The sequence below is a fragment of the Megalobrama amblycephala genome, linkage group LG1, assembly GCF_018812025.1.
Source record: "Megalobrama amblycephala isolate DHTTF-2021 linkage group LG1, ASM1881202v1, whole genome shotgun sequence".
Lineage (NCBI taxonomy): Eukaryota > Metazoa > Chordata > Actinopteri > Cypriniformes > Xenocyprididae > Megalobrama > Megalobrama amblycephala.
This window is the reverse complement of record NC_063044.1, coordinates 16,827,334-16,850,418: the sequence shown is the minus strand read 5'-3', so window position 1 is coordinate 16,850,418 and position 23,085 is coordinate 16,827,334. Positions and strand designations below refer to the sequence as shown.

Genomic DNA, 23,085 nt, shown 5'->3' with positions numbered 1-23,085 from the left:
TTTTGTGTTTATGTAAAATGAGACAAATCTGATATTATTTTCATCCCTTTAATGCTTCAGTAACTATCAGAAGACACTGACCAGGTTTATAATCCAGATTGGGTTCGTTCTGCGTTACAATGTGTCCCGCTATACTATACAGTTACGATACAACTGGCATAATCAACTTTTATTAATTTCTGTTGAGAAACCATGGAAAAAGATGAATAAAGACTGAGAGGAAGAACCTGAACATCCAGAAAACATTATTTCAAGACATTTACAGCATTTGTACTGTCTCGTCTATTTATCTCGTCTTCTGTGAGAGTGTTCACTGTCAAACACACAATTATTTACTCATAATAGAAGGTAATCCAAGCAAACACATTGAAAGTTCATCTTGAGCAGCAGTTAATTAGTCTAATAACAATCACCTGGTTATGCTACTTCAGGGAAACAGGAGTGAAAGATTTTAAAGATTACGTATCATTCTATATCAAACACTGTATACACCATAATTGAAATGAAAAAGAGAGAAAAAACAAAAGTATCACAATACTAATGGTGTCACAAATCAAGTAACATTATAATTTTTATTTTTAAAGTCTCCAGACCAGAGCAAAGCATGCTGGGAACTGCCCAGTTTCAGTTCGTTCAACACCAATAATGATGAAGTCAACTTCAGTTTGACGTGTTTAAGTGGATTTACTCCATTAAATCAGGACAGAATGTGCAGTAATTGTGTGCTTTAACTCATTTTAATGAAGTTCATTTAACAAGCAGCAGAAATCATGTTTACAGTGTAGATTAAAAGATGGACAGATTGATGATTCCTGATTGTGATGTGTTTTATCTCCATCAGATTCCCATCGGATCACTCTGGATCTGAACACAGTGAATACACACCTCCATCTGTCTGAGAGGAACACAGTGATTACTGTCACTGACACACCACAGTCGTATCCTGATCATCCAGACAGATTTGATGGTGTGTATAATCATCAGGTGTTGTGTAGAGAGAGTGTGTGTGATCGACGCTGTTACTGGGAGATTGAGTGGAGTGGACGTGTTGTGCGTATATCAGTGTCATATAAGAGCATCAGCAGGAAGGGAACAGGTAAAGAGTGTGTGTTTGGATATAATGATCAGTCCTGGAGTTTGACCTGCTCTCCCTCCAGATACTCATTCAGACACAATATGATACAGACTGATCTCCCTGTAAAACCCATCATCAGCAGAACAGTGAATGAGGAAGAATCACTATAGAGTAGGAGTGTATGTGGATCACAGAGCAGGAACTCTGTCCTTCTACAGCGTCTCTGGAGACACAATGATCCTCATCCACACAGTCCAGACCACATTCACTCAACCGCTCTATCCTGGGATTGGGTTTACTGTTTGGTCTAATGGATCATCAGTGAAACTGTTCTAGAGTCTCTTCATGACATTAACACTGAAATATCAGGACACAATAAATGTGTGTTAATGACTCAGAGTCACATGATGAAGTAAATGTTGAAATATTGTAATAAATGTTGAACTCAGTGTTCATGTATATTGTGTCATGTGGTGTCGTTATGAGGAGCAGGAGTGACACTTACAGATTTAGATCCACTAACCCACTGAAAAATAACATCAACAATCAATTCATCAATTTAATCATTCAAACACAAATGGACATTTTTACACGCATCAATAAATACACACATTTAAAACTGTTTATTTGATTCATGTTTTAAATGTACATTAATAAATCATTTTAAATCTCTTTTTAAAAGCATTGGCCAATTGCTTTTCTTTATCCGTTTGTCAGTCGAGTTAAAAACGCCATTGGTCAGGACACACATGGAGCAACCAATCAGCTTTCACCTCAGTGTGAAGAGCCAATCCTCTGTCACTGTGAATGTAACACGCGCTGTCATTGGACAGTGAGAACAACTATTCATTCATTAAATATGAGAGTTGAGACACTCTGACTGAAAGAGTCTCAAACCGTCTACTTCTCTACTATACAGCAGGCGAGAGAATAAGTGTGTCAGAAACCTCAGTGATCATAAAAGAGTAGCGAGAATTACCCGGAGTGACGTACTGATTCTCGCCAGATTGTGACGTGTTGAGATGCAGCAGGACTGTGAACACGTGATTGTTGATCAATAAGTTTGAATAAAGCGTTGTTTCATGTGTTGTTGACTTGTGTGTGTGTGTTTATTTATTGTGATGCTTACTTTTATTCCTATTGTTGTCAGTTAATAAAATATAATAATTGTATTAATTCATGCATTAATTCATTGCTTGACTGATATATATATATATATATAAAACATTCAAAACTGTATTGTCCCCAGTTTTTAATTAATTAATAGATTAATAACAAATGAGATTTTGGTGATATTTTGAGCACTCAAATAGGAAATATCCCCGGTTTCCATTTCAGAAATCTGGTCACTTCACAAGTTTTGTTTTCTTTAACAGATGACTTATGTTGTCTCACAAATAAATGTACTCAATTCTATGAATGAAAAAGATTTAATCACAAAATGTACTGCCTTTTTCTGGTTAAGATCATAATGAATAAAGCATTTCTTGTTGTCAAACATGCTTTTATTCTGTCGAGATCAGATCAGGATCAAATTATTAATGTCTTGTATTTTGTTCTTTATACTACAAATGTTTAGATGTGCCAAATCCAAACCTTTACTAGTTTTGGTTGTACACATTAGCGATATAAGGAATATAACTTCTAACACGTCAGAAACATTACTTTTACACTGAAATGTGTCTTAGTTCTGGATGCTTTCCTCTCTAGGCAAAAATACCAATTTATCATACCTTAGTATTGCCTTTTCACCTTGGGCTCTAGCAGCTTTAAGTTTGGGCCACAGTTCCTTTCTTCTCTGAAGCACAGCCCCGGAGGAATCTTCATTTATGTAGATGTTAGTCCCCTTGAGCTTTTTAGCAGAGGAAAGAATGCGTTTGTCTTTGAGGCGCAGCAGATTTACCATAATTCTCCTGGGCCTTCCACCCTCCTGGTACTGACCCATCCTCTGGACACGCTCTATTTCAACCTTCCCATCCAGTCCAAGATTAGTGGAGAACATGTGTTGGACCCTCTGCTCCAAACCACTCCAACTTTCTTGCTTATTACCGTCAATGACTAAATTTTTCCTTTTATGTTGATTTTTCAATGTAATCGAGCTTAGTAAACATTTCATCAATGTCACGTTTTGAATTTATTATATCGTTTTCAAAAGATTTTATTTTGGCTTCAATTTCTTTATGTCCTGATTTCATCTCCTCCATCATATGTTGTGTAAATTCCAGACTTGTCTTCAATTCCTGTACATCCTGTATAACACCATCCAGTCTCATATTTGTTCCCTCCATTATCACTTGTATAGTTGAATGTTGGCAAAAAATGCTGATGTCCAGGTCCTCCTCCAGCAGAGGCCTAGTAGGCCAAGAAGCCTCTTGACGTAGTTTAACACCCCATATTTGAATTAGAAAATAAGCAGTTAAATGTGTGGAATTACCCATAGGACTGCTGAACACAGACATGTTGACCTCCAACATCAGTGTAACTGATCTCCTTCTGTCCAGCTGCTGTCCTTCTGCTCTGAAATACAACCTGGATCACACGGTTGAACATTTATTCACAAGCTATAGAATGGATCATATAGCACGACTTTATAAACTGACTGGTCACATAAAAATAAGCAGTAATCATTTTAGTTTTTTCAGGGGTACGTTTATTAAACTTTCTTAAATATCCTAACTGAACTAATCCTGGTTTAGTCTAAGCTCTGTCTGTGAAACCGGGCCTTTGTGTCTCTGGACCAACCCAGTCTCCTGCTACTGCGCATCTGTACTACGAGTTTGCGTTTTCATTCACTCCAAAGTCATATTCGGCGTATATTTGGTACGCAAAACCCTCCTGTTAAACTTGCAATGATGGAAAATGTGTATGTATTGCACGAGGAAATGTATTATAGTCATCATCATCATCATCATCGTCCCGCCCCTTCAATCGAACGAAGATTTACGATTTCATCTTGTGCAGGTGCCGAAGCAGCATATACAGAAATATTGATTTAGATACTTATTTACAGAAACTTACTGTATATAACTTACTCATCATCATCATCATCATCTCTATGGGGACGAATGTTGCTACTACATCTATTACGCACTGAGGATCATAATAGGTGATTGTTGTTACAGTTTAATTCTAAACAAAGAAAAATGCTTGTAGACGCTTCATTAATTCAATGTGAATAATTTATGCTAGTTATAGCAACTGTTACAGTTCACGTCTCTCCTGGACTCCATCTCCCATGATCCTCCCTGTTCCACACCTGCACTCACTTCCTCATCATCTCTCCCGCTCTTCACGGATCTCCAGCACCTGGACTTCATCATCTGCACTCCCTTTATAATGGGCCTGTCCCAAATGGCGCACTTCATTTGGACTTTGGGTCTTGTGGACTTAAATTGTGCGTGCTCGCCGAGTCTACGAGTCCGTAGGCCGTCCCATTCAGCATTTTAACGCTCTGAAGTGTGCTCAGCAGCGCCCCCTTTGTACCCTTGAAGCGGTCTTCCGCGTAGCCCGCATAGATGCAGGCTCCGCACACTTTAACTACCCAGGAATCCTTGCGAAATTCCAATCAGACGACGGATGGGAGGAGATTTTGCTCAAATTGATGACATGAAGAAAATATTTAAGTGTAGGTATCATTACGGTTTTTATGACCTAGGAGTACATTTTACCAGTTGTTACCTACAGTTTATACAAACATTATGGTCATCGACCAGTGGTTGATCTCTCAAACATAATGAATAATACGATCGCATTATGATTCATTAAATAAATAGAACCGAATGTCAGGGCTTTAATGATTCATATGTAAACCTAGTATTTATATTTAAACCTGTAAATTCATCTGAAACTCACGCACATGCTTATTATGTGTATTATTTACTTAATGCACTAATGACTTTTGACAAGTTATAACGTTTAGCTACAGTAGGTGGCCATCCAAAACGGTGTTTCTACCGCCGCCGCCACATCGGCAAAGTGCATTTGCAGCTTTTGACCACTGAGTGGCGCTTTAACCACGTTATCCAACAAATGCATCAAAGCACATTTATCTTTATGCAAAATGTCAATTTTCTCACATATTAGGCCTATATTTAAAAGATAAATAAAAATGAATTTGTGATAAAGAAATGTGCTTTATTACTATTCATATTCAAGTGTTTGTGCGGAAAATTATTAATGTACATGCATGACAGGGAGGCGCCCCAGTGATCACTCAATTTTTTTCCTGATAATTATTAAATAACTTAAAATTGGGATGCCTCACATTCATGAGAAATATATCTACACAAAGCTTGAAATTTCTTCTTTTATTTTTTTTTTTGAACTTTTATTTTATTTTATCAAGTGCAGTCATACAGTATGTCACAAATGAACTTTTTGATGGTACGATATTGATGATACAATAAAGTGTCCAGGGCAAGTCCACAAATAGAATAGCAGTCCATAGATGTCTTCCATCCTAACAATAATGTATGTGAGGTAAGATCCTTATCTCTGCAGTACCACATATATATTTTGTAAATAATAACAATAATTTTTAAAATGCAAATGACCATTGATAAATAAATGACAAATAGATAAGTAAATAAAATAATAATAGAAGTAAGAAAAATATAGTCTGCATAATAGTCATATCAAATGAAAATGTTGGGCAATGGAAGACCATTTATTTAGGAATACATCTGCTTTCAGTTGTAATATTGCTGTTATATGCTCCATATTATAAACGTCTTGGATTCTTTCCCTCCATTGTGCAACCGTTGGAGGGTGTGGCTTCAGCCAGGAGGCTGTGATTACCTTATTTGCTATTAAAAGAAGGATTCTCAGCAAACATGTTTGGCTATTCTCATCAAAGTCAGCTGGAAGTACGAAGCACGAAGTATGATGGTTCAAGAGGTAGATCTATACGGAGACATTTTTTTATTTATTTTTGTACATTTTGCCAGTATTCTGATATCTTCGGGCAGTCCCAAAATATATGCGTGTGGTCTCCCACTAAGCCACAACCCCTCCAACAACCGTCTGAAGTGTTGCTCCATTTTGATGTTATGAATGGAGTCCTAAAATATCTCATTTTAATTTTCCATCCAAATTCTTTCCAGTTAGGACTACTGGTTACCCTGTGTCCTTGACTGCATGAAATCTCCCACTGCTTATCTGTAATTATTGTATTCATTTCTAATTCCCATTTTTCTTTAATGTCTAAATTATTTTCTTTAAATTCTTCCCGCAATATTTTGTAAATATGTGAAATGAATTTTGACTTCACTATTCCTTCTGTTATTGATATGAAGAAACGTTCTATTTTTGTTGGCAGAGAGCAGAGCTTTTCCCATTCTTGATGATTTTGGAGGTAATGTCTAATTTGTAAGTACCTAAAGAAGTCTTGATTTGGTAAATCATATTTCTCTTTGAGCTGTTCAAATGATTTCAAGGCTGCTCCGTCAAACAGCTGGTCCAAAACCACTAGACCCCTTTCTGTCCATTTCAGGAAACCCTTGTCCAGCCTAGCTGGGGGAAACTCACAATTATTTGCTATCCTTATAGCTCTGGAAATAGTCATGGGAAGTTGAAGTTTTTTCCTCACAATTGACCATATTTTTAAGGTGTTCTTACTCCATATATTAGTAATCTTCTTTTTCCCCCATATGTCTTGGTTTAGGAATTGGATTGAATCCAATGGCAAATTTGGGCATTCACTCTGCTCCATTCCAACCCATATAGTGTCAATATCTTGGGACATCCACGCAACCATGGATCTCAATTGAGCTGACCAATAGTATGTTTTAAGGCTAGTCAAGTCCAAGCCTCCATTTTCCTTTGGGCAAAGTAGTCTTTTAAATTTAAGTCTGGGTCGCTTTCGCTGCCAAATAAACTTGGATAGCCATTTATCTAATGTGGTAAAGGTGGCGGCAGGAACATAGATAGGTAGTGATTGGAAGAGAAAGAGCAACCTTGGTAAAATGTTCATTCTTATAGTTTCTATTCTTCCTATCAGGGAGAGTGGCAGAATTTCCCTATCTTATAAGGTCTGCTTTTATGTGGTCCATCAATTTCCCGTAGTTGGCTTTAAACAGTTTTGATAGGTCTGTTGTTATTATAATTCCCAGATATCTAAATCCTTGCGACCAGTGGAAATCAAGCCTTTCTGATAATTGGATTGGCCAATTTTCAACTAGCATCATTGCCTCAGACTTTGATGGGTTGATTTGATAACCTGAGAGTTCTCCATATTTTTTTAAGGTGTCTAGCAGTGCAGGGACAGAAAGGACTGGATCCCTTATATAGGTCAGGATATCATCTGCATAAAGAGATATCTTGTGCTCCTTATCTCCCATGTCTTTTATACCTTTTATTTCCTCATTCTGTCTTATAGATGCTGCCAAGGGTTCAATATTTATAGCAAAGAGCAAAGGGCTAAGACAGTCCCCTTGCCTCACCCCCCTCTGTAGGTTAAAAAACTCAGAACAGCATCCGTTTACTCTGACACGAGATTTTGGATTTCTGTAAATAACTCTGACCCAGTCTACAAATTTTGGGTGGAATCCCATTACTGATAGCGTTTTGTACAAAAAATCCCAATTTACAGTGTCGAATGCATTCTGTGCATCAAAACTTATTAACATTGATGTTTGTTTGTCTCTTTTAGCGCAAGTAATTATGTTTAGGGTTCTTCTTATATTATTAGCACCCTGTCCAATAGGAATGAATCCTGTTTGATCTGGCTTAATCAGAGTAGTAATATGTCTTTGAACTCTATGTGCTAAAATACTTGTCAGTATTTTTTGATCGTTGCATATCAGGCTGATGGGTCTATATCCTTGGCAGAGTGTTGGGTCTTTCCCTTCTTTATGAATCACAGAGATAATGGCTTGTGACCATGTCTCCGGAGGGTTGTTCTTGGAGAGGGAGTATCTAAACACCTTAGTTAATATGGGCGCGAGGTCATTTATGAAGCATTTGTAAAATTCTCCAGGAAGCCCATCGACCCCTGGAGATTTGTTGTTTTTCAATCTTTTTATAGCCTCTCTTATTTCTGTTTCTGTAATTGGTGTTATCATCTGTTTAGACATTTCTTCTGATAATGTGGGGAGATTCAAAGCAGTGAGGAAAGTATCAGTATCCTTTCCCGATGTTTGTAATCTTGGTTCTTTGTATAAGTTTTGGTAGAATGATGCAAAAGCATCTGCTACCTCTTTGGGTTGAGATACTGTTCTACTCAGTGCAGGATGACAAACCTTGGACACAGTACGATTAGCTTGAGCTTAACGAAGTTGAAATGCTAGAAGGCGGCTAGCTTTATTACCCATCTCGTAATATCTCTGTTTCGAAAATCTTAAAGCCCCTTCTGCTTTATATGACAGGAGTTTGTCCAAGGTTTTTCTTGTCTCCTTAAGTTCTGTATCAATGTTACTCGTTCTTGTGGATTTGTGTTGTGTCTCTAAAAGCTTTATTTTATTTTCCAGGTTTAGTTGTTCCTTGAGTCGCTGTTTCTTTATTTTTGATGATATCTGTATTATTTTTCCTCTTATAACTGCTTTTGCTCCCTCCCATAGAATTGAAGGATTAACTTCATCATTATCATTGATCTCAAAGTATTCTTTTAAGGTTTTACTTAAGTCTTCTACTATTTCAGACTTATTCAGCAGTGACACGTTTAACCTCCAATATCTAAAAAAAAGAGTGCATGCCTAGGTCTACTTTCAGCACAATAGGTGCATGATCACTCAAGGTTATAGGTTCAATGAAACAGTCTGTTACTTTATGCATGTATTGTTGGGGGAGACAGCAGAAAAAATCAATCCTTGAGTAACTATTGTGCACATTAGAGAAGAAGCTGAAATCTTTCCCTTTTGGGTTTTTAGCTCTCCATGGGTCTATAAGACCCAGTTCGGACATAAAGTTATTTAAGGTTTTTGTTTTGGAGCACTGAGATCCCCTCTCAGTGGGTATCCTATCCAGCTTCCCATCCTGCACTGCATTAAAGTCCCCTCCTATTATTAATAACCCTTTTGAATTGCCTGCAATGATGTTGGCGATCTCTCTAAAGAACACTGGGTCATATTCGTTTGGGGCATATACATTCAATATGGATACCTCGGTTCCTCCAGGACTCCCAACCACCATGACATACCGACCTGATTTATCCTGTATCACCTTCTCTGCATTAAAGGCCAAGTTTCTGTTGATTAAAATAGCCACCCCTCTTTTTTTTCCGTTTGAGGCACTATATACTAAATTCACCCATCCCTTCTTAATTTTATATGCTCACTCTCTGATAAGTGGGTTTCTTGTAGTAATGCAATTGAACATTGCATTTTTTTTAACTGATTGAATATTTTCTTCCTTTTGACAGGATGGTTTAATCCATGGACATTATAGCTTACTACAGTCAGTTTATCCATGTGGATAACAATATCCCATGATTTTGATCTTTAGAGTTAACATTAATTTTCCAAATGTAGACCCATACCCGTGTTTACAAAGCATCTTATGTGACTGCTTAATTGTAAGAATAACATATAACTTCCACCATTGTGGAGAACAAGAACTCACAAATGGAACAAGAAAAAAACAAACTTCCAAAAACCCGACTGTTCTAACAAGCATAAACTCAGTCTCAACAAGGACAGAGAGTTGTGACCAGTCTCTCTGGGGATGTGCACACAGTGCTATCGCAACTATAGCCTTAGCGTGATATGTTGCCTATAGTATGGCCTATTGTAAACGCCAACGGAAACTAAAAAAAAATAAATAAATAAATAGAGAGAAAAAATAAAAACCGCTCGCTGAGGAGAACCCATCCTTTCTTTTTGATTAACTTTAAATAATAAAACTGGCCAAACAAGTGTTATAGGATAAGTCTTTTTTTTTTTTTTTTTTTTTTTTAATAAATCACTACTCACAGTTCAATAAAGTTTCATTTGTTTATCGATCGATGGCCACCAGTGTTGGTCACATTGCTTTAAAAAAGTAATTAGTTATAGTTACTAGTTACTTCTCACAAATAGTAACGGAGTTAGTAACTGAGTTACATCATTATAAAAGTAACTAATTACCAGGGAAAGTAACTATTGCGTTACTTTAAAAAAAATAAAAATAAAATAAAAATATGCCAAATAAATTGAATGCCCCCAATATTACATATAAGTCTAAGAATAAATTATTCTTGATGCGACTCCTGACTCATGATCCGCTCTTGCTCACGACATGAAATTTCTCTGTACTGTGTTGGTAGCCATTAAAGAAAACGTAGTTTCACATTTATGTTTAAATAGTCCTATATTATGTTTTAAATCCATTTATTCGATTATGAAAAGTTAGTGAACAGCATGAGTAAGATGCATCATAAGATGCGCAAATATATCAGGAGACATGGAGTGGGTCAGATAAGATTTTGACCACATCATTAAGTTTTGCTTTGTAGAAAGCCTTTCTTTAAAGTGAATTTCGTTTTGTAAAAATTGTATCTTAATTTTAATCAATGTTTCATCTACAAATTGCTTTGATTTAATATATAACAAGCAAATATAGCAGACAATAAAATCATGACATGGAGGCGCGGGCGCGATCACTGGCGCGTGAATGGAGCGCGTCTTAAATGAACCGAAACTCAGAGGCTGCTTGCCTCGCAGACATGAGAAATATATCTATAGAATGCTTGAAATATCTACTTTAACGAAAATGAAGTAATTAAAAACGAAAAGAAAGAGGCTACTCTGATTATGTAGCCTAATCCGAATGAAATGTGCGTTATCTCTCTAGGCGCGTCCATATGAGCAGATGATCAGCAATGAGAATCAGCAATGTCAACTTCATCTTTGCAGCCGACACTGATTCAGAAAACATTACTTTATTAATAAACAATTAAAATGTCTCCTTGCTGTTTTTGTCACACTCATAATCATTACTTTTGCCGGTTCTTTATGGCAGGCGTTATGCGTGCGCATGAGTGCTATATAGCCTATATTATGTAAACGCTCCTTATTATAGTTTATTCTCTCCAGTATTTAAGAAATTAAATTAATATAAATGTGATTAGTCAACTAATAGCTTAAATGAACAACTACTAGTCGACTAGGAAAAAACTCATTTCACATATTTTCGATCAAGCATCAAAAAGGGTATTCTGGTTTGAGCTCGCGCTTCGTACATTTTTATCAGTTTAAAATTATATTTGTGTATGACTTACGCAGCACACACCAGAGAAAAAAACTTTCCAGTTCCTATGGCTGAGAGAGAGCTTACTCGGATGAAAACCGCTTCAGTGAGCTCAATTATAGTAACGCGGCATTTTTTTGGTCAGTAACGGTAACGGCGTTGTAACGGGAGAAAAAGTAATTCGTTTGATTACTCGTTACTGAAAAAAGTAACGGCGTTAGTAACGCCGTTTATTTATAACGCCGTTATTCCCATCACTGATGGCCACCATGGAGAATGCTCTTCAAATCCGCGTTGGTCATTGAATGTTTGACGTTGAAGCCTCAGTCCATTTGTTTTTCAAGAGTTCCGCCTGTAGCGTCTCACGTTCGTTCAAGTGGACATGGATACCCAACTCTCCGAGCGCTGCGGCAGCATCTGCGAGGGTCGTGAAGGTCTTCGTTCCAGATTTCAGGTGAATTTTCAGCTTGGCAGGAAATGGCGATTGAGCTTTGATGTTCTTCTGGCGTTTCTTCTGGATGTCTGACGTGTAGTCCTGATCAAAGAAGACAAATTTTGTTATTCAACAAGTGCTAGGCTATTAAGATAAAAAGTTTCTGCTATAGATAGTTTGCGCCTAATCTGACTCTCCACAATGGGCTACACAATATTTTATAGGCCTATTTGTATTTTGACTGCAGTTAAGATCAAAATGACGAGAACATGTTTAACATTGGAAGTTTAAGATTCTTTATTAAATATTCTTACTTTATGCAAAACATATAGGCATCTGTACATTTAACCTCTATAACATCATATCATAAATTATTAAATTATAGTTCAAATGAACCGTACAAACCCAATCTTGGTTCCCTTTCAGTCGGTCACGTTCGACGTACGTCAGTAGTGACCGACGAATTGGGATATCGCTTAGAGAGCCCTATCATCTTCGTGTAAACTAAAACAAGCCAATGGAATTGGCGTGCGATATTTGCATAATGCGCACCGCCCCCGACAGGTGTATATAAATAGGAAGCGGATGCAATCGCACTCTGTCTTTCGCTTCGGAGCCATTCACTGGTGTCCTGTTTAGAAGACTCCTTTCTTCGTTTGTTTTCATTCTAAAACATTGCCTCAGAAGAGGATTACAGCGAGCTTCAGTGCTGGTGAGAGGGCACGTTCAGCGAGGTCGCGAGTGTCCGAGGAGCTGAGCTATAAGCTCTAAAACTGCTGTTTTCACAGCAACACAAAGAGTGTGTGCGTAGCGATTTGGGCCGGTTCCTCGGTGTGTCAGGGAGTGGTGTACCTGACACATCGCGTCGCTCCCTGGGTGCTTCAGCACGAGTGAGTTGACTTCCCCTTCTAAAAGAGCTTTACAGACGAACCCTGACAGTATGTCATTTCGTCTGTGCGTTACTGGGTGCGGTCGTTCCCTGGTCCCTGCTGATGGGCACAATCGCTGCATCTCGTGTTTGGGCGTTCAGCACGCTGAAGCAGCTTTTGTGGATGGTTCATGTTCCCATTGCGGGAACATGACCATCGCGGTGCTGAGGTCGAGGCTCTCCTTCCTGAAGTCTCAGGAAGCGGGGGTCCCCTCTCCTATGCCGCGTACGACCGTTTTTTCCGGCCCCGGGAACCGGAATGAGGAGGGCGACCTGAGGATAACGGTCAGGGCTCCCCCGCCGAGCGGTAACGCTCCTCGGGCCCCTGCCCCCTCGTCAGCACTGCAAAGAAAAGAAAAAAGAAGCCCATCTTGCCGCCGTTGGTTTCCGCTGGGCCCTCTTCGGACTGTCCAGCCGTTACCTTTGGTGCGCCGGCGGAGGATCAGATGTCGATCGCTGCGTCGGAAGGCGAGTTTGAGAATTCGGGGAGGAAGATCCGGACGCGCTGCCGCCCTCCGGGACGGTAGCGTTGGCCGAGTCGGATCCCGAACTCTCGGCTGTGCTCTCCCGGGCCGCCTTGTGCGTCGGGCTGGAGTGGAACCCTCCACCCTGTCCCGGCCCATCTCGGCTGGATGATTGGTACTTGGGGGGGGGTCGCGCTGGTCAGCCCCAGCGTCCCGCCCCAATGCCTTTCTTCCCGGAGGTACATGACGAGGTGACCAGGTCTTGGCAGACACCGTATAGTGCCCGTACCAGGCCTGGCCCCGCGTCCGCCTTCACCTCCCTGGACGGCGGGGTAGCCAGGGGGTACGCGAGGATCCCGCCAGTCGAGCGGTCCGTTGCGATGCAGTTGTGTCCAACGGCCACTGGCTGGCGTGGTGAGCCGCGTCTCCCATCCCGGGCCTGTAAGTTCTCAGCCGGTCTGACTGAGAAAGCTTACAGTTCCTGTGGGCAGGCTGCCTCCGCCCTGCACGCGATGGCCCTCTTGCAGGTTTACCAAGCAAAGGCGCTGTCGGAGATGCCCCAGGAAGGTCCTGACCAACAGTTGCTGGGGGAGCTGCGCGCTGCCACTGACCTTGCCCTCCGGGCAACGAAGGTGACAGCACGCGCTGTTGGTCATGCGATGTCTACCTTGGTAGTCCAGCAACGCCACCTCTGGCTGACCTTGGCGGACATGCGGGATACCGACAAGCAGCGGTTCCTAAATTCCCCCGTGTCCCCGGTCGGCCTATTCGGCGACGCGGTGGAGAGCTTCGCCCAACAGTTCTCCGCTGCACAGAAGCAGGCTGAGGCTATCAGTCACGTCATGCCACGGCGGTCCGCTGCTGCCTCCACCCAGCCGCCCGTGGCTCAGCCTCAGCCCGCTCGTCGCCGAGGGCGCCCGCCTGCATCGTCCTCCGCCCCTGCTAAAACGGCAAAGCAGCAGCCTACACCAGCCAGGCAGCAGGGTGCCGGTCGCGGGCGTGGTGCCCAGCCCGTCTCAGCTAAGCCAGGTGGCAAGCGGAAAAAGAAGTCACGGCCCTGAGACGGGCAACCTGGAGGGGAAGGATCTTGCTCTTCGGGAGAGTTTTCCACCATCTCTCCCACCCCCGGAGGAGGGCCGGGGGGAATTTGTGTTTGTCTGTCCACCGCCGCTGGCTCTCCGGAGTCCAGCGGTACCCACTTTTTCACAAAAAGAGCAGTTTCCTCAAACTCCAGGTCACAACAAGGTGTGTCTGCCAGTGTGCCAGGCCCCGCCTCGCCGCTGGCAGCACCCTCCCCATTCGCCAGCAGGCGGCGGTGTGATGGCGTAGACCGCGTCCCGTGCGCAGTCTCCCATGCACACCGCTGCCTCGCAGAGTCCGACCCCACTCTGGGCCGCTTACAAGCCGTCCGAGTCGGGTCCTTCTCTGCCCTGCTGCCCCACCCCCGGTGCGTCTGTGGTGCCTTTGGTCCCGCTGGTTCGGAGTCTGGAGGCGTGGAGCACGCTTCCCAGCCCGTCCCGCTGGCTCATTCGCACTATCAGACTCGGCTATGCGATTCAGTTCGCCCGGCGTCCCCCGGTTTTCAGGGGTGTCCACTTCACTCAGGTGTCGTTGGACAGTGCACCTGTCCTCCGGGCGGAGATTGCTGTCCTCCTGGCGAAGGATGCGATCGAGCCGGTCCCTCCAGCCGATATGAAGTCGGGGTTCTACAGCCCCTACTTCATTGTACCAAAAAAGGGCGGTGGGCTACGGCCAATCCTGGATCTGCGCGTCCTGAACCGGTATCTTCACAAGATGCCGTTCAAGATGCTCACGCAGAAGCGCATTTTCGAATGCGTCCGTCCCCGGGATTGGTTTGCAGCAATAGACCTGAAGGACGCGTACTTTCATGTCTCGATTCTGCCTCGACACAGACCCTTCCTCCGGTTTGCGTTCGAGGGTCGGGCATATCAGTACAAAGTCCTACCCTTCGGGCTGGCCCTGTCACCCCGCGTCTTTACGAAGGTTGCGGAGGCGGCCATTGTTCCCCTCAAGGAACAGGGCGTTCGTATTCTCAACTATCTCGACGACTGGCTGATCCTGGCCAGCTCGCGAGAGCAGTTGTGCGAACACAGGGACATGGTTTTAGCTCACCTCAGCCGGTTGGGTCTTCGGGTCAACTGGGACAAGAGCAAACTCGCCCCCGGGCAGAGGATCTCTTATCTCGGTCTCGAGCTAGACTCGGTTGCACGGACGGCGCGTCTCACCGAGGCGCGCGTCCAGTCGGTGTTGAACTGCCTGAGTTCGCTCAAGCGCAGGACAGCGGTTCCACTGAAAGATTTTCAGAGGCTCCTGGGGCATATGGCATCTGCAGCCGCGGTCACGCCGCTCGGATTGCTTCATATGAGACCGCTTCAACACTGGCTCCGCGGCCGGGTCCCGAGATGGGCGTGGCAGTGCGGCACGCTCCGTGTCCCCGTGACACCGAGCTGCCGTCGCACCCTTGTCCGGTGGTCGGACCCTTCGTTCCTGCGGGCCGGAGTACCCCTCGAACAAGTGTCCAGGCACGCTGTGGTCTCCACAGATGCCTCTGCCACGGGATGGGGGGCCACGTACAACGGGCATGCAGTGGCAGGTCTTTGGACGGGGCCTCAGCTGCATTGGCATATCAATTGCCTCGAGTTGCTAGCGGTACGTCTTGCGCTGGCCCGCTTCAAGAAGCTGTTGTCAGGCAAGCACGTTCTAGTCCGCTCAGACAGCACTGCGGCCGTTGCGTACATCAACCGTCAAGGTGGTCTACGCTCCCGTCGCATGTCGCAACTCGCCCGCCATCTCTTGTTGTGGAGTCAGAAGTATCTGAGGTCCCTTCGGGCCACTCATGTCCCAGGTGTGCTCAACCGTGCAGCCGACGAGCTGTCACGGCAGCCTCCACTTGCGGGCGAGTGGCGGCTCCACCCCCAGGCGGTCCAGCTGATTTGGCAGCATTTCGGCGAGGCCCAGGTAGACCTGTTTGCCTCCCCGGAAACTGCCCACTGCCAGTGGTTTTATTCCCTGACCGGCGGCACGCTCGGCACGGATGCCCTGGCACACAGCTGGCCCCCGGGTCTGCGCAAATATGCGTTTCCCCCAGTGAGCCTTCTCGCACAACTCCTGTGCAAGGTCAGGGAGGACGGGGAGCAGGTTCTGTTAGTGGCTCCGTATTGGCCCACTCGGACCTGGTTCTCAGACCTCATTCTCCTCGCGACAGCCCCTCCCTGGCCGATTCCTCTGAGGAAGGACCTCCTGACTCAGAGACGGGGCACCCTGTGGCACCCGCGTCCCGATCTATGGAACCTCCACGTGTGGTCCCTGGACGGGATGCGGAGGTTCTGAGTGATCTCCCACAAGCGGTCGTAGACACCATCACTTCCGCTAGAGCTCCTTCCACTAGGAGTCTCTATGCGTTGAAGTGGAACCTGTTCGTCGAATGGTGAGCCTCTCGCCGAGAGGACCCCCGATCATGTTCGGTCGGATCCGTGCTTTCCTTCCTGCAAGAAGGGTTGGAGCGAAGGCTGTCTCCCTCCACCCTGAAGGTGTATGTTGCCGCTATCGCCGCACATCACCACGCACTTGAGGGTAAGTCCCTGGGGAAACACGATCTGATCGTCAGATTCCTGAGGGGAGCGAGGAGATTAAATCCTCCTCGCCCTTCCTCCGTACCCTCTTGGGATTTGACCCTGGTTCTCACAGCTCTCCGGGGTCATCCCTTTGAGCCTTTGCAATCAGTCGATCTGAAACTAATGTCTCTTAAGACGGTTCTTCTGGTTGCATTGGCTTCCCTGAAGAGGGTAGGGGATCTGCATGCATTTTCGGTCGACGAAACGTGCCTAGAATTCGGGCCCGGTGATTCTCACGTCATCCTGAGACCCCGGCCTGGATACGTGCCCAAGGTTCCTACCACTCCCTTCAGAGATCAGGTAGTGAACCTGCAAGCGCTGCCCTCGGAGGAGGCAGACCCAGCCCTAGCTTTGCTCTGTCCCGTCCGCGCTCTGCGCGTTTACGTGGATAGAACGCGAAGCTTCAGGACCTCAGATCAGCTCTTCATCTGTTACGGAGGCCAGCAGAAGGGAAAGGCTGTCTCCAAGCAGAGGATGGCCCACTGGATAGTGGATGCCATCGCCTTGGCGTATGAATCCCAGGGCGTGCCTTGCCCGCTCGGGTTGAGAGCCCACTCCACCAGAGGGGTGGCCTCTTCCTGGGCGCTGGCTCGTGGCGCCTCGCTGACAGATATCTGTAGAGCTGCGGGCTGGGCGACACCAAACACGTTCGCTAGGTTTTATAGCCTACGTGTAGAGCCGGTATCTTCACGTGTACTCGCATCCACTAGTCGGTAGACGTGTTGTACCCACTCTAAGTGTCGGCTTGCAATGCCATTCCCGCCACTGGCCGGATACGTGCATACTTCACTCCAGTCGTGTTCCCCGCTTGGCGAACCCTGTCGAGCTCCTCCGCCTCCCCCTTCGGCTCGGACATTGCGGAGTGTCTGATGCCAGGCCTACATCCGTCACTGACGCTGTCTGTTGGCTGGGGCCCATATGTCGTGACCCCTCTACGTGAGCGGTCCCATATGTGTAATGTTCCACGGTTTAAAACTCCCTACGGCGAGTCCGTGTCTTTCCCTTAGCAGAGCCAGCTCTGCTGTCACCTGTCAGATGAGTCTCCCCCTAACCAGGTGGAGCCATCCCAGGGACTCCATATGCGTACTGCCCCCCGGGCCAGTCCATATGTGTCTTCCCACGTAAACTCCTCCCCCATTGGGTAGGTAGTGGTCTCCGCAGCGTCCCTTACGGGTTCGCTTCCCCAGTGTAGTCTAGTTACTTAGTGGGTAGTGGTTAGACAGCAGTAGACTCTCTCGGTGTAAGCTCGCCCCCTTCACCGTCAGCCGGTGCTATGGGCGGCTGAGCTTGCGCTGGGCACTGGAAGGGGTTTCGTAACTGTGGCGCTTTAGTTGGGATCCCAATTCGTCGGTCACTACTGACGTACGTCGAACGTGACCGACTGAAAGGGAACGTCTCGGTTACGTATGTAACCCTCGTTCCCTGAAGGAGGGAATGGAGACGTACGTCCCGTCGCCACAGTTTCTGTACCCTCGCTGTAGTGCGGACACCAGTTGTCTCCTCAGCGAAAAACAGAGTGCGATTGCATCCGCTTCCTATTTATATACACCTGTCGGGGGCGGTGCGCATTATGCAAATATCGCACGCCAATTCCATTGGCTTGTTTTAGTTTACACGAAGATGATAGGGCTCTCTAAGCGATATCCCAATTCGTCGGTCACTACTGACGTACGTCTCCGTTCCCTCCTTCAGGGAACGAGGGTTACATACGTAACCGAGACGTTTTTGCTATTTATTTAGGCCTATTTATTTATATCAGCAGATCTGTGTTGATTCAGTTCATTTCAATAACTGCTGATGTTGCAAACTGTGGTTAGGCTGTAAAGCAGCTGGAAAGAATTGACCAAGATATGTAACATTATGGCTCTGTATTATTAGAACAATAACCGTACAGAATCTTTACTGCCATCCAATGTTCCTTAAAGACAAAGAAATAAAATAAAAATGTTAAAGAAAAACAACAAACCGATGGTGTTTATATATCAATGTATAATATTTACATTATCTTGTGTGTATAAAAAGCACTCACCCAACCTAACACTGCTTGCTCTGCAACACTTGACAAGTTTGAGATAGTTCGTCGTTTTACGGTTCCAGGCTGAGGAACACTAAAAAGCTGAATATAGGCCCTATATATATATATATATATATTACATATATGTAATTTACTGATTTAACAGTCATGTACTCTAAATGGTTATTTTTCATATAGCCTAACCTATTGTGAGATGTTTTAATTATTCCGCCTTTGCTGACAAGTTTGTCGGTGAACATAAATCAGATACCAAAGCCAAAAGCAGAGAAACGGCTGAAGAAGCGCATGGTCCTAAAAAAAGCGGTAATTTACTTGATTTGCTTATTTTCTGTTTGAAAACATCATTCTGTATTTGTGCGAATGGGAAAAGATGCGAAAGTGTAGCCTATTAATAGTGTATCGTAATTTCTCCCAATTGGCCGATGTCCTGTTTAGTGCGGTGACAGTCGAAAGCAGTGGACACCAAGCAAGACCGACTGTGTTGGAGGATTTGAGCAGTGCCGCGTTAAGCCTTCGCGGGGCCCTGGGCTAACGATCGCAAAGGCCCCCCTCCCCCTCGACATCCATAATCGCGCGTCTTATGCGAATGAGTCGGACGATTTTAATATGAATAAGATATTATCAATTTAAAACATGCAGACAAAAATGGTAAAAACTTTTCTATGATTGACAACAACTGTAGTCTACTACAGTACGCTCCTCCATCATTATGACTTTGCATTGCTGATCTAAAAATGTAAAAAATAAAATTAAAATTAAAAAAGGCTTTTTAACAAGTCCAAGTTTGAATTCGACCGATTCGACTCTGGCTTTGGAATTTCAGAATGGTCATATCATCATTTCAGATGCGATGTGTCTGAAGATTATGCTAGTTGATTAATTATTGTCACAGACTTTTTTTAATGCACGTTTTATACCTAATAAATGTACTGTTAGTTTCTTCTCTAAATATGTTTCAGACCTGCCAACCTTGGAAATTTTTTTCGAGTACCAGTGTGACGGAACGAGGCACGGGTTTTTTTTGGGGAGGTCATTTTTTTTTTTTTTTTACATTTTTGAGAATACTATACACAAAGCACACACACCCACCCATCTTTGTTAATCTAATTTTGACTGTTAAAGTTTTATAATATGACACAATTAAAAATTTCACTACACCTGCTCAAAAGCATTTTTTTAATTCATGATTAATATTGCATTGCATAATGTGTGCTTATACAAACTGACAACCACAAGTGAATCGCATATATTTAATATGGACTAAAAAATTTTGTTTGCAATTTCAAGTAGGCTATATTTACATACAACTAACCTGACAGTCTTTTATACAGGTTTAGATCTATACAGGTCTAAGATTAAGAAACCCTTAGAAAACAGTAAACATTGAGTTTACATGTGATTCATTTAAAATACTTATTTGGATATTGGAATAATAAATTATGATACTAAATCCCACAGGAAAAAAAAAAAGGTTTCTATTTGTAACGAGCTGTCTTTGAACAAGACAAACATTCGCCGATTAAAGGTTAGCCAATACAAACATATTTATAGAAAACAGCTGACAATGAATAGAAATGACCAATAAGAGCAAAACGCATCGAGTAGGCCTTTTCAAGAATATCAAGTAACGTTAGAAGTTAGCCCGACATATAACGAGGGCCGGGGGTTGTCAACTAAAGCGTCCGGTGGATAATTAAAAATGTTTTCTGACAAAAAAATAACACAAGGAAGAACAAAGTTTAAACCTAGAACGTCAATTTTCATTTTACAATGATTTTCCTCTGCGGTACTTTTAAATGCAAGTGCTAGTTTTCATACAAAATAAGTAGGCTATGTAACACAATTAGGTAGTTTAGTTAGTATTAACACAATAACGCAACACATGTAGGCTATACGTTTCTGAACACTGAGAATAAATAAATAAACGCCTGTTTCTCCAGACTCGCGCTTGTCAGTCACACATCACAACATTTTCATAATCACTAAACCATATAGCGATTTCAATTTTATTTAGATTTGTTGTTCAACATTACTTGAGCATTGTATACCCTAGTGAAAAAAAAGTATACTTTATTGTATTTTAAATATATTCCCTTTTTCTATAGTACACTGCAAATATACTAACAAAAAATGTACTATCATTAAATATATAAAAAGTATATTAGTATCATATTTTCACAATGCAACTTTTAACACACTTTAAAATAATTGTACTTTAGTATATTTTCTAAAAATATATTTTAGAAAAATATACTTGAAGTGTAAGTTCAGTTTATTTTTTAAAAGTGTATTTATTTGCACTTTATAAAAATATATTTGAGGTATATTTTAACTGTGCTGAAAATGATCATTGTAACAATGCACTGAAAGTATATTTAAAAAATACATTATTTAATATCCTGAAGTTGTAGTGTATCTAATGTTAAATTTGAGTATATTTTTTAAGTTTACTTATTCATCCTTGGAATTCATTATATTACTTGTGCTTATTTATTTCAGTATGAATGCATTAAGCCCATTTAGTAAATGCAGTGTAGCCTATACAATTTCCAAATATGTGTAAATGTTTATTAAGTTTACACTGGCAGAATCATTTTACAATCGTACACACAAATCTATATTAAACAACACACCAGCAGCACAAGTAATGCGAAAAAATATGTTGAGTGGTTAAACTTATCGGAATTCAAATGTCTCTTCAACTTGGTCTGTGACCAATCAGATTTTGTTGCTCACTGCCTTCAGCCAATCAGAGCTGCTGACATCACGGTCGTCGTCTGAATCCCCTCAGTCACTCAGGTGAAGTATATTGTCGCAATGTATAATTTATTTAATAAAACACTGAAAGCGCAATACATCGCTCAATCTTGGGGATTCTGACCAGTTCAATCAAGTGACATCGCAGCCTGACCGTGATGGCGACGACAACCGGCTAATCTAATGGCCTACGCGATCCTGAAAGAACCGGAGAAAAGGGCTGCTATTGGGAGGTGAGTTGTAGTCTACCAGTTAACAAACTTTATTTTATTTTCTTTATAAAAACGGAGAGCGATATTTCGGCTTGATATTTCCTTTTTGAGTTTTTGTGTGGTGGTTTATGGCACATGTTTGTATGCAGCACAAAAACATTCATATGATTGGTCAAATCGGCCCGTATTCTGTACGATATTAATTCATAAAGTGTTTTATGCTTGACTATGTACCGAAAACAATATCGACATGCCATTCTGATACAGTTCCCTGCTGCTAATCCTCATTTACTGTTCAAAAATAGTATTGGTTCAATGTAGGATTTTGACAGACTATTGTAAACGTGAATAAAGAGTTGAACATTTCTTATATCTTTGGTATATTCTGTCAACAGATGCTGTTCTTCACGAGTTTCTGCGGTCATATTGTGCCATCAGACACAATGAGAAGCTCATCAGAAAATGGAATATAATGTGTAATTTGTATTTGTGTATAGAGGGTCACCATGGTCCAATATTTTTTTTTCTTTAATGAAAAACATGGTAAGTTTTGCTGAATCTAAGTTTAAATAAAAACTATTGACCAATTTGGTGTTTGCAAACAGCGATGACGTTTTTTGTGGGCGGAGCCTAGCTGGTTGCAGAAAATGAAAGTTGAGCAGTAGAAGTCTATGGAAGCCACGAAATAAAAGAATAAAAAAAGTTAATTTCGAGTTTATATCTCACAATTCTGACTTTTATTTCTCGCAAATCTGAGTTTACATATCACATTTCTTACAAAATAAAACAGAATTGTGAGATATACTCGTTATTCTGTCTTTTCTGAATTGCAATTTATCCCGCAATTCTGACTTTTCCCCCTCAGAATTGTGAAATAAACTCACAATTGCGAGTTATAAAGTCCGAACTGGGAGTAATAAACACGCAAATGCAAGAGAAAAAAAAAGTCAGAATTGTGAAATAAAAATTATTATGTTTAAAAGTTATCTATGTAAAATATTATAGGTTTAAATTATTTTAATTATAATTGTTTCATGCTATATGTATGTCCTCTGAACTGCATATGTGAATATTATGTAGAGACTTACTGTTTACATCAAATTCCTGCTTTAATAGTAGACTAATCCTTGCAGGTGTCATCAATCCAGTCTGTGAAACGTCTCTGTTTATCTTCAAATTACGTTTTCAACGATGGTTTTCTTTAAAAATGAAGACTATATTTTTTGCATTCCGATTCCAACATCCAGAGGCACAACAAAACATTTTTCTCTTATTCTTTGGATTTTTTCACATTTTTCTTCAATAGCTTCAACTATTTTTCTGCAACCAGTATGCGCGCGCAGCTGCAAGTGACGTAATTGTGACGTCTGCTCCAAAGTGGTCTA

The 23,085-nt window shown here is 42.4% G+C and overlaps 1 protein-coding gene across 9 annotated transcripts in view; it reads left to right on the top strand.

Moving 5' to 3' along the window:
• LOC125264553 (NACHT, LRR and PYD domains-containing protein 12-like) overlaps window positions 1-23,085 on the top strand; it is a 143,300-nt gene that overhangs the window by 83,777 nt on the left and 36,438 nt on the right. Inside the window, exons 12-13 of one of the 9 annotated variants that reach the window (XM_048184018.1) lie at window positions 842-1,197; window positions 1,235-1,699. The exons of the other annotated variants lie outside the window; for them this stretch is intronic. Of the exons in view, the coding sequence (XP_048039975.1) occupies window positions 842-1,197; window positions 1,235-1,411 (533 nt within the window). The 3' untranslated portion in view covers window positions 1,412-1,699. Of the gene's footprint in view, window positions 1-841; window positions 1,198-1,234; window positions 1,700-23,085 lie in introns of those variants that run through there. 9 annotated transcript variants of the gene reach the window in all.